At 49.2% G+C, this 12,293-nt stretch overlaps 1 protein-coding gene across 1 annotated transcript in view; it reads right to left on the reverse strand.

The window, feature by feature from the left end:
- Nucleotides 1-11,917, reverse strand: part of LOC119180978 (phospholipase A1 4) — a 28,044-nt gene extending 16,127 nt beyond the window's left edge. The window contains exons 1-4 of the mRNA XM_037432131.2: nt 11,783-11,917; nt 9,254-9,345; nt 6,515-6,816; nt 5,587-5,790 (exon numbers count right to left, since the gene is read on the reverse strand). Coding sequence (XP_037288028.2) covers nt 5,587-5,790; nt 6,515-6,816; nt 9,254-9,287 — 540 coding nt within the window. The 5' untranslated portion in view covers nt 9,288-9,345; nt 11,783-11,917. The remainder of the gene's footprint in view (nt 1-5,586; nt 5,791-6,514; nt 6,817-9,253; nt 9,346-11,782) is intronic.
- Nucleotides 11,918-12,293: the final 376 nt, after the last annotated feature.

The following is a 12,293-nucleotide window of genomic DNA, read 5'->3' on the forward strand; positions in this document are numbered from 1 at the left end:
ATCATTAGTTTTTTCATTAAGGATAAACCTTTTAATATATCTCATATAGGATACTTCTAGATTTCATGGCCAATCCCCCATAGTGGGTATGTGCCAGTGCGAAGGGGCAACAACAACAACAACAACAGCTGTACAGCTGATCCTGAATACGCTCTTTTCGCTGCCGTAAGCTGCTGCCATCTTTTGTTCGCGTTGCACTGCGACACTGGTGGAGGAGCTGGGCCGTGACGCTGCCCGATGCTTCACAGTCCTAGTGGGAGCCGTTCATCTAGCCCGGACGTGCCTACTGCAACCCCTGTCCATCGATTCAGTCGTCGGCTACGAGGTATTCCTCCAGACTGCAACCCCTCGCAGAAAACCTCTACCAGACATCTAGAAATGGCTAACACCGGCCCCCAGCCTGTACTTCTCGGCACCAGTGCTCCCGCTCCATCCCAGGTAACGTTTTTTCAATCGCTGGAGCCTAAACACTTTGGTGGTGGCGCACACGAAGATGTAGAAGATTGGTTAGACCACTATGACCGTGTTGCGAAGATCAACCACTGGTCTGCACAGGAAAAGCTCGGCCGGGCCTACTTCTATCTCGATGACAGCGCTCGTACTTGGTACGAGAACAGAGAAGGCAACCTGTCCACATGGACCGACTTTCGCAAGAAGATGGTTGAAACTTTTGCCAATGTCGACAGACGTGACCGCGCCCACCAACTACTAGAGCTAAGGGTCCAAAAACCCAATGAAACGGTTGCCATGTTCGCCAAAGACATGACACGTTTATTTCGGAGGGCTGACCCGCAGATGACTGAAGATAGGAAGTTGCGCTACCTCATGCGTGGCGTGAAAGAGCAGCTGTTCGCCGGACTTCTGCGCAACCCGCCAAGCACTGTAGAGAACTTCATTAAAGAAGCGTCGGCTATCGAGCGGGCCCTTCACCAACGCTGCCGACAATATGACCGCTTGTGCAGCAGCCCCCAAACTGAGGCCGCCGCTGTGACGTTTGACAGTCATAGCTCCTTACGTGACATGATTAGAGACATTGTTCGTGAAGAATTGCAAAGGCTGCGGACTCCGGTAGTGGATACACCCATGGCATCCGTCGCTCAAGTCGTCCGTGACGAAATCCGCCAAGCATTCTTGACAGCTGATCCTGCCCCCGAACAACGTCCCATGACGTACGCCGCCACCCTTCGAAGCTCCCCACCCGCTCCGCCTTCATACTACCCGCCACCTGCAACTGTTCCTTGGTCACCACCACAAGGGGAGACATCGTGGTGCCCATCCATCCAGCCCCCATACGACCAGTCGTCTTCTGGCTTGCCATGGCCTTCGTCGCGTGAGGAGTCATCACGGCAACCACAGCTTCGCCGAACAGACACCTGGCGCACTGCCGACAGGCGTCCACTCTGTTTCAACTGCGGAGGTGTAGGCCACATATCCCGCTATTGCTGGCACCGCGCCGATCCGTCTCGCCCTCTCAGGCCATGGTTTGACATTCGACATGCCAACGAGTACGTATCCCGCCGTGGAGATGTCGGTTCTCAAGGACCTCCGGTACCTCGACACCCATTCGACCGCCGCCGTAACAATGATAACGAGGCTACAACTGATTACAAGCCGGTCTTCTGACATCGACCACGCTCTCCTTCTCCTGCCCAGTCACCTTCGTTGCAGCGCCACCCTTTTGCCGACACCAGAGGAGCGAGGTCACCCAGCCCACACCGGGGAAACTGAAGGCGGCGACCTCCGGGGGTAAGGTTGCAGGCTGTCAAGACGAAGAAAAAAAGCCCCCATTACTCCCACCTCAGGACGCTGTAAAGCCGACAAGACGTAATACCGACGAAACCGTGACCCCAGGCCTTACCGTTCTTGTGGATGGACAGCAAGTCAAAGCTTTAGTCGACACCGGGGCTGACTTCTCTATTATCAGTGATGACCTTGCCGTACGCCTCAAGAAAGTAAAGACAGCGTGGACGGGACCTCACTTAAGGACGGCAGGCGGCCAATTACTGATGCCTGTCGGAATGTGCACAGCAAGGCTCGACATCGGTGGCTCTACTTTCGTGGCGACGTTCGTCGTTCTCGCTTCATGCTGTAAAGACCTGATTATCGGAATGGATTTCTTGAGAGAACATGGCGCCGTGATCAACATCCCTGACAGTGTCATTACATTTCGCAACAACAGCCCTACTTTAGTCGATTGTTCAGAGCCGAGACATACGTCTTGTTCAGGGCCTTTGCGTCTGACGGATGACGATGTGGTCGTCCCGCCACGATCGTGTACGCTTGTTTCGGTGGCAGGGGATGAGCCGTTTGACGGCGACGGCATTGCTGACCAAATAAGCTCACTGATATTTAGCCACGGTATTTCAGTTGCTCGAGGTCGTGTCACTGTCACTGCTGGACGCACAAACTTGCTGCTCACTAACTTCAGCACTGAGCGCCGACATCTCCCGAAGGGTACAGCCGTTGCTTACTTTGACACTACTGCAGAAATCCAAGGCAGTTTATCGGCCCTAGCCGAAGCACCTCAAGAAGAATCACTACCTAATCTTGACGTTGGTACTACGTTGTCAAGGGACGAACGAACTAGACTTCTTGAGCTGCTAGCAGAATTCCAGGACTGCTTTTCATCGACATCACGGGTCGGTCGAACGCCGCTAACAAAGCATCGAATAATTACCCACGACGCAGCAAGGCCTATACACCAGAATCCTTATCGTGTGGCTCCAAAATAACGGGAAGTGATACAGCAACAAGTCGCTAAAATGCTTGAAGATGATGTGATTCAGCCATCACAGAGCCCGTGGGCATCGCCTGTAGTATTAGTTAAGAAAAAGGACGGTACTCTGCGTTTTTGCGTGGATTACAGGAAGCTGAATCAAGTGACTAAGAAAGATGTGTATCCGCTTCCACGTATTGATGACTCCCTCGATAGGCTTCGAAACGCTCGCTACTTTTCTTCAATGGACCTCAGAAGTGGATATTGGCAGATCGAGGTAGACCCAAGAGATCGGGAAAAAACCGCTTTTGTGACGCCGGATGGTTTATATAAATTTAAAGTTCTACCCTTCGGTCTGTGCTCAGCGCCCGCTACTTTTCAAAGGCTCATGGGCACTGTACTTTCAGGGTTAAAATGGAAGACCTGTTTAGTTTATCTAGACGACGTCATAGTGTTTTCTACTACTTTTGAAGAGCATCTCAAGAGGCTAGAAGTTGTTTTACGAGCCATACGCTCTGCAGGCCTCACATTGAAACCAGAGAAATGCCACTTTTGTTTTGAAGAACTGCTGTTTCTTGGTCATGTCGTCAGCTGTACCGGCGTTCGGCCTGATCCCGAAAAACTTGCGGCTGTGGCACAGTTCCCAGTACCGTCCGATAAGAAAGCTGTCAGGTGCTTTCTGGGCCTATGCGCCTACTATTGCCGGTTCATCGCCGACTTTGCACGGATTGCGTCGCCGTTAACTCGCCTCACTAGAGACGACGCCACCTTTGAGTGGAATCACGAACAGCAAGCAGCGTTTAATGACCTCCGCCAACGTCTTCAAACACCCCCAGTGCTTGCTCACTTCGACGAACAAGCGCCAACAATGCTTCACACTGACGCAAGCAATGTAGGCCTCGGAGCTGTGCTTGTGCAGTGGCAAGAAGACACGGAACGAGTGATCGCCTACGCAAGCAGGACGCTAACACGCGCTGAGGCCAATTATTCAACAATTGAGAAAGAATGCTTCGCCGTGGTCTGGGCAGCTATGAAATTTCGCCCGTACTTGTATGGCCGCCCTTTCAAAGTTATAAGAGACCATCATTCCCTCTGTTTGTTGACTAATTTAAGAGATCCAACCGGCCGATTAGCACGGTGGAGTCTGAAGTTACAAGAGTTTGATATGACGGTCATACACAAGTCTGGGAAGCGTCATACGGACGCCGACTGCCTGTCTGGATCACCAGTACAGTCAGCTTCTCTTTCTGACGACGATGATATGGCCTTCCTTGGGGTTTTCGACGCGTCCACGATTGCCCAACAACAACGAAGTGACCCTGAATTGCTTGATTTGATTAATTACGTGGACGGAAGTTCTTCGAGGGCACCTAGAGTCTTTGCAAGGACATTATCGTCGTTTTGCTTACGCAATGGCGTCCTCTACAAGAGAAACTTTTCGTCCATCGGAGCTCCCTATTTGCTCGTTATTCCTGCACCTCTTCGAACTGAAGTGCTCCAAGCATGTCACAATGAGCCGACGTCTGGCTATTTAGGCTACACTCGCATATTGGCAAGAGTACAGCAGGGATACTACTGGCCACGACTCACAACAGCCGTCAAGCACCACGTTCACACTTGCATCGATTGCCAGCGACGCAAGTCACCTCCAAAGAGACCCGCCGGTCAGCTGCAACCAGTTCAGGTTCCACGTACACCGTTTCAACAGATAGGAATGGATATTTTGGGACCCCTTCCTACTTCTACAGCAGGCAATCGCTGGGTTATAGTCGCGACAGACTACCTAACCAGGTATGCCGAAACAAAAGCTGTCCAAAAGAGCACCGCAGTGGAAGTGGCGAGATTTTTCATTGAAAATATTGTGCTAGGCCACGGTGCTCCGACTATTGTGATCACGGACCGCGGAAAAGCATTTACGGCAGCTATTTTAGACCACGTCCTGATGCTTAGTGGAACGACTCACCGTAAGACCACTGCGTACCACCCGCAAACAAATGTACTAACGGAGCGCCTCAACAAGACGATTGAAGACATGCTGTCGATGTACGTGGACGTCCAACATAAGAATTGGGACGAGATTTTACCCTATATCACGTTCGCATACAATACGGCTAAACAAGAGACGACTCGCATGACTCCTTTCAGCTTGGTTCACGGACGGGAGGTACGGACTATGCTGGATACGATGTTGCCACATGAATGGGACGCTACCGACACAGGCGCTGACGTGTTCACTGAACGCGCGGAAGAAGCTAGACAGCTCGCCCGCTTACGGATCCACCAGCGACAAGACTACGATGCAGGCCGCTACAATGCTCGCCATAGAACTGTAACGTACAAAATCGGTGACAGGGTGTGGGTTTGGACACCCGTACGAAAACGTGGACTGTCCGAGAAGCTGCTAAGGCGATATTTCGGGCCATACCGAGTATCGCGCCAGCTAAGTGACGTCACCTACGAGGTTGTCTCCGACAGTCCCCAATGCCTTAGACGTCGCCAGCACCAGCCTGAACTTGTTCATGTAGTGCGTATGAAGCCGTACGTGAGTGACTGACTGCACGTTAAAAAAAATACTGTGCGTCTGCATCAGCATCGGGGCGATGCTCTTATAAGGAGGGGCAAGTGACACGTGTTTATACGAAAAAGAACGATGATAGGAATGTTTCGTAGATTCCAGCTAGTGGGTCAGGTGCTTTTTCGGGACGACAACGAAGCAGGCATCTTGGTGTACAGCTGATCCTGAATACGCTTATTTCGCTGCCGTAAGCTGCTGTCATCTTTTGTTCGCGTTGCACTACGACAATATATATAATCATCTATTTCGGTACAGCAATAGACAAGCACGCAGCGAGTACTTGCGTATCATATACCTTGTCCAGTATCTCGTCCTTCATTTCCTGCATCCACTCCGTCTTGGCACTGCTCAGAAATCCGTGCACGATTATGTACAGCTTCTGGCCAGCATCGATCAGCGATGCCATGTCACTGAAGCCAATCCGATCCAAGCCGGTTTCGAAGAGGAGCTTGCCGGGATCGTTGGCCTTGTTTGAGTGCAGCAGGAACCGGGGCTTCACCTAAACAAGATAAGCAGCGATTTGGAAGCAGTGACGCACTGTGTTACAATATGCAACATATTGGACAAATTTCCCATAGCCGGGTCTCAGGAGGATATAATCAAACGAGCTGGTATGAGAAGCCGTGGCCTGTTTTGGTTTGAGTATAGTCGGTTACAACTTTGGACGTCAGTGCCATTTCCTCCTCAAAGGCGGATGCACACAAGCCTGCACCAATGGGCGTGTGCACTAGACTGACGTCATGAGCCGGACGGCTGTTGATCCCGCCTACAAAGAACGTTGCCGAGAGCGAGAGCGGGACTATTTCTTTAGTCGCCGAGGTGATCGGCTGCCGCGCTTCCGTCGTCTGCGCGGGGCCTTCCCTGGCTTTTTATACAGTATCCGACTATACACGTCAATACAGTAAAGCCTCCTCCACGACACCGCGCGCGTGCTGCCTAATTTCTGACCTCGTGTCGGGAGTTGTCCCACCGAGTAAGCACGAAAACGTATCTGCGCAAGCCTGCAGGCAATCGCTTGACATTCGCGGATAAGTTCTCGTGCCTTCTTTTTCTGCCGCCGTTGTGCGCCTTATTTTCCAGCCGTTAGTCGGCGATCGTGGTGTCTTGATTCATTTCTGTTCGCGTTTGTGTGCAGTGTTCTAGAGGGAATACTCACCAACTGCCTGAGCGATCTCTCCTTTAGTGTAAGCTTTGTAGACCAACCTCGGGGATCGAGGACTAACCTTGTGCGGACCCTGGGGCACGAAGTACTTGAGGTTTCCGGAAATGTCGAAATGCCCTGGTAGATCCGGGAAGGATAGGCTTTTCGTGGCTTCGGAGTGGCTGTAGTAAGGCGCCTCCTGCGTGCGCTTCACGGAAAGCGCAATGTCTCCGAAGTCTTCCTTGCTCAGCTCGTCGTACATGTAAGCCGAGTCGTCCAGCACGACGTTGGAGCGCAGTTCGTAACTGCGTGGCACTGCGGCCATCGGCACGCCACTGCGGCCCGTCAGCTCGAAGTCATCATCTTCTTTAGGTGTTCTCATTCCTAGAAAAAAAAAGCGTCAACAGAGTTTCTTGGGAATGTTGGGTTATTTACTGTCGAGCAATCAATAAAGCGGGATTATACTATGATGTAACAGGACGGGGAGGTAAATAAGATACATGGGAGCACCTTAGGCTACCTTACTGGGCATGACCTTCGAGTTGCGAAACTGTGCAGCTCGATCAAGTTCAGCGGTTTAAGTGGTAGCACATTTCCGATCAACCATCTAATGACCTCAATGACCTCAGCATCAGAGTGTACTGCCACACAAATCGATTGCCTCAAACGTTTCCCCCATTTGTTAAGAACAAGCACAGGTACAGGCGTAGACGTGCCCACGGAGGGGGCTGCAGGAGGGCTGCCGCCCCCTTAGTCACCTAAGAGGAGGGCGCATTAATATAATAGGGAGGGAGTGCAGGAGTCAGCCCCATGCATGGACATAATAGGGAGGGGGGCGTTGCGAATAACCTTCCCCCCACCCCTGAATTGGAACTCAGCGCACGCCTATATGGTTACAGGAGTTTGTCGTGCGCTTGAACTTTGTTTTCTCGTCCCAAAGAGCGTGCTGGGAGCTGCTGACTGAAACATGATTACGTAAGCGGTTACTTAAGGTTACGTAAGTTACGTAAGCGGGAATCACGATCCTGAGCGCGCGTGACGAAATGCGATCACTCCCTTCATTTGTGATTCCTGCGCCCGCTAATGTGGCCACTGTGTAATGTTAGCAGACTTTGGCCAGTGGCGCCGCCACGCAGGGGCACCCCGCGACAAGATGCGCACTCCACCCACCCGCCGCTCTTACCTTATGTCGTCCATTAGCCAATAGCATGCTATCTGCTTTGTGGCGTCAAAGAGCAGGCGCTGGCATCTCCGAAGAGAGTGAGCGTATAGGCATGTGTATGAAAAGAGGGCCCTTGAAATAAATGCAATTTCGCACTTTGCTTCAGAACTCTCGTTGTTGTGCCCGACTGAAAAAAAATGGCTGAACTTTTTCATTGTGGTGTCGGCCTTCTGCCAGGTGTGTGTGTGTGTGTGTGTGTGTGTGTGTGTGTGTGTGTGTGTTTACGAAACCTGAGTAGTTGTTGATGATCTTTTCAATGAACAAATAATCAATCAAAATGAATTGTGAGGTGCGAACGGTGTGAAGGTGATAAGCTTTGCCGGCTGAAATGTAGCGAACTGCCCACAAGTCCGCTTCTGAAGAGAGAACATGGGTCTCAGGATATGATCTCAGATCCGTGTAAGTTAGACTCATATGTACGGTATGTTAAACTTTTTTCGGATCTTCAAGATCAACCCTTTTGTCGACTCAGCTATAGGTGGTTCCCACGTTGAGACAATGAGGTTTAACCTTGCCGTGATATCGTGGACCCTCTTGACAGATCGTGCTTGATCTGAAAGTACTCTACTGTGAGGGACTCTTTGCCCCCAGTCTCTTTCCTTGTGACACTCATATGTGCGTGATGCCCAAATCCGCGAGTTGGGTCGTCTGCCGCACCATCGCTTAAAATTTCGTACTCGAGTGTTTGTTAGTGGGCTTCTCCTGTAAGCTCTTGTTTCGCTTTTTTTTGTGTGCTCTTTCTGATCATCATCTATTGTCAACTCGCCCAATCGTCTGTTGTTCTTGCGGACTGGACTGCGATCACATATTTCCGACGTGGGGATAAATAAAAGTGTAGATGAAAATACTTCATATTATCTTTTTCGCGTGTCGGACTTCTTTCGCGACATTACTCTGAAAATAGAGCGCAGGCGATGACCCTACATTCCGCGATTGTTTCGAAAATATTCTCACAAAACCTTGCTTATTTGTCGCTCATTTCTTAATGAGAGGCGAGTGGCAATCACCACATCAACTCATAAATTAACGGATTATTTTTTTTAATGTTGCAAATAGATATTCATATTAATGGCATGCTTTGGCAGCAAATAACACACACACACAAAGTAAAGGAACACTCAACGACAAGCATAAGCACTGGTCCTTTACTTTCTGTGTGTGTTATTTGTGGCCAAAGCATGTCATTAAGCAAGTACCAACTAGGCCAACAATCAGCATTGTTACAAGATATTCATATTTTCTGAGTCTAAATTACCACTGCTTTCCCTTTCCACAGTGAACGCCCGTAGCCGGGGGTAAAAGCTCGGGCTTTTTCGAGAATTCGTAGGGAGGGGGGGGGGGGTGTTTTAACGAGGAAAAAAAAGTGATAGAAATAGGTATTTTTCATGGCCTTAAAGTAGTGCAGCCCTCTCACCCCCTCTCCCTGCCCCCGACAAAAGTTTCTGGCTACGGGCTTGCCACGGTAGTAGAGAGTCCGTGAACAGCAATAATTACTAAACGCAGGACAATGTGTTCCTGCGTTAATCCGGCAAGATTCGAGCTCGCGTGTTACACCGCACTTACACAGCCGCCAGTATGTGTAAGTTCAGGGTTACATACCGTACATGGCCATCAGTATGGGTAGGAAGTTCATGGTTGGTATATCTGGCTGAGTACGCTCCACGTGTCAACCGCTTAAATGGCGAACTCACCTGGAAGAACAGAAACGGTGTTGCAGCACGACCTGATTCAGAAGACCACACGTAACTGCAAATCCGAGCTAAGCGGACGTATATAGCAAAATGATATTTCGTGTGGGTTGAAACATCACTTATACATGTTCGTGAGTGCGTTTGTATGCGTGCGTGCATACATAAACATGCAAAATTTGAAATTTCCGAGGGAGGGTCCCAATGTCGCCCTCCCGGCTGTACGCAAATGACGACCATCTTCGTGACCGAAAGGTAATTAAAGGGACACGCTGATTAGCCATTCTTTGAAGCACTATAGCAGTTATTCCTCCATTATAGGTTCACGATTGCAATAAAAAAAAAACCGGAAGTTCAAAGCTTCGTATTTGAAATTCGCGCCAAAATGTGACGTTGCGTACTTCCAAGTTTTTCACACTCTTTTTTTTTTGCGTATTTTCGCCACATTGAATCGATAAAGGTTGCTTAATATTTGTGTATCACGTTGGTGTCTCATTTGGAAGAATTTCTTTTTATTTGAAACACGATTTCCTATAGGCCCTGGAAGACGCAATGGCCCCGCCGCGGTGGTCTAGTGGCTAAGGTACTCGGCTGCTGACCGGCAGGTCACTGTGGCGGCTGCATTTTCGATGGAGGCGGAAATGCTGTAGGCTCGTGTGCTCAGATTTGGGTGCTCGTTAAAGAACCCCAGGTGGCCGAAATTTCCGGAGCCCTCCACTACGGCGTGTCTCATGATCATATGGTGGTTTTGGGACGTTAAACCCCACATATCAATCATCAATCACGGAAAACGCAATGAACATCTATACGTTGTGAGGGCGAGTTGGTGCGGGAACGTCATGCAAGCTAGTGTATATAGATACTTGTGCCCTCTCGTGGCGCGTTTCCTCGTTTATACCGAGCGTCTTCTCGTGGTGAAAGCGCTGCTCTTTGTAATAGAAAAATGATAAGTTCGAGAGTCAAAAACCTTCCGCTTACAGTGTCCCTATAAACATGCAAGTCAAGGTGAAATGTGGTAAGAAAGAAGACGTGCAAGGCTGGATCACAGCAGAGCTGGTATATGCCTAGTTAGTCTTGGTTTGGCTATAGACTTTTACCCTCTCACCTCTCTCTTTCTCACTCTTTGCCATAGCGTACTGTTCTATATTACACTACATACTGCTTTAATTCACTTATTTTTGTCTTTTTTTTCTTTAGTTTGCGTTTATCTCTTTAACATTATGCCTATGTCAAACAGCGACCACAATGGATAGGCTGTAAAACTTCTACAGCCAGTATGTGCCTTGAGAATTGGGAAACTTCCGCTACTGACCACACTGGTTCGTTATAAGATTGACAACGGAACACATGGGAGCACCGATTAGGGGCGGCATATTGCAGCTGCTATTTTTAACCATTGTTGGGTAGTGCACAAATTGATAAAACACAAAATTAGGGAACAGGCCAAGCGTTGGACCTGTTCCAGCGCTTGTCCTGTTCTTTTATTTTGTGTTTTATTAATTTCCGTGCGCTACACAACGATGAATAAGTTCCCACTCGGCTGCCTTTCAGTCTATAGCTTCTTAACCATCTGTACCGAATACTTGGACGGTGATCCAGCGCGTATCGGCTCATGATGGTGTTTTTTTTTATGCACGACACATGGCAGACCTATACTATAATAACGGCTCTGCTGTAAAATGAGCGCAGATATAAACTTGTATTTCAGTTAAGTCGTTTCAATAACGCTATACGCTTCGAGTCTCTCTTTTCTTCCTTTCGGACCGCGGAACGCCAACCTCAGGTCAGGCTACACTCCTAAAATACGTTAAATTCGGTGACGACTTCGATCTCGCCTTCAAACTGCCGTTCCGGGACGCCGTGGGCAAGGTGTTCCGTACAGTGACTTCAGCTGCGTGAACACAGGTGGGAGGGAAGGAAACGCGAACAGCGCGACACGCCGTTTTCGTCGCCGTCTGAGCTAGGCGGCAATAAAACGATGCTGTAGAGTGGTCCTTGATTATCATGGGTGACTGCAGTGCGCTTTCATTACCATTCAGGCTACAGCTGCTTGACAGAGAGAGAGAGAGAGAACTCTGTATTGAAATGCAGAGGATTTAGCCGGCATGTAAAATTCGCTGACTTGTTTCTCTGCGTGGGGAAGGGGATTGAGGATTGAAAGTACAAATAAGAAGAGAGATAGAGAAAAACAAATTGTGGGTATAGATGATAGAATAAAAAGAAATAAAGGATAAGGCCACCTCTTTGACCATTGAATGAGGACGTGCATGAACAGTTTTTACCATCATCTACGTCTAAATAGCCTACGCTACAGCTGCTTGAACAGAAATGCGAAGCATCAGAGAACGCTGATGCCTCACTGTTCGCGTTTTTTTTTCATTGCCCCTGTATATAGCTCACATATCTATAGACATAATGAAGTTGAACACAACATACTCACCACTGGTATAAGGGTGCCAGGTCAAATTGCTGAAGCGAAACGTCTCTTACTTAACATTCTGACAACCACTATGTGCGACTTGAATGTTTTACGTATAGGATCGGTGCGTAAGTATACTGGCTACGAGACGCCGCGTATAGCGTTTTTACTCAAATCAAGCCGCCGGGGAAGCAAGCCGCCGAGACGTTTGAAGATGCGTCTCCTATCTGTCGCTAGGTTCAAGGGGGTTACGATATTTGAAACGAGAGGTCTATATACACAGCGCAGATACGATTGAAGTTGGAGAGTGGACGATGCTCCGGCGGAGCGGTTAAGTGCTTCGATGTTCAAGACGCAGGGTCATGAACCGAATCTGCTGAGGTGTTTGGGGTCCTCGTGCCGATCCGTGTAGATAAGAAACCGCAAATACGCCAAATATGACAAGAAAGCACTACAATGGTCGGACGCCAAAAAAAAAAAAAAAAACATTATTGTGACCGACGGAGTTCCGAGCTGATGGAGTGTGGTTGTT

Source organism: Rhipicephalus microplus, chromosome 10 (assembly GCF_043290135.1).
Source record: "Rhipicephalus microplus isolate Deutch F79 chromosome 10, USDA_Rmic, whole genome shotgun sequence".
Classification (NCBI taxonomy): domain Eukaryota; kingdom Metazoa; phylum Arthropoda; class Arachnida; order Ixodida; family Ixodidae; genus Rhipicephalus; species Rhipicephalus microplus.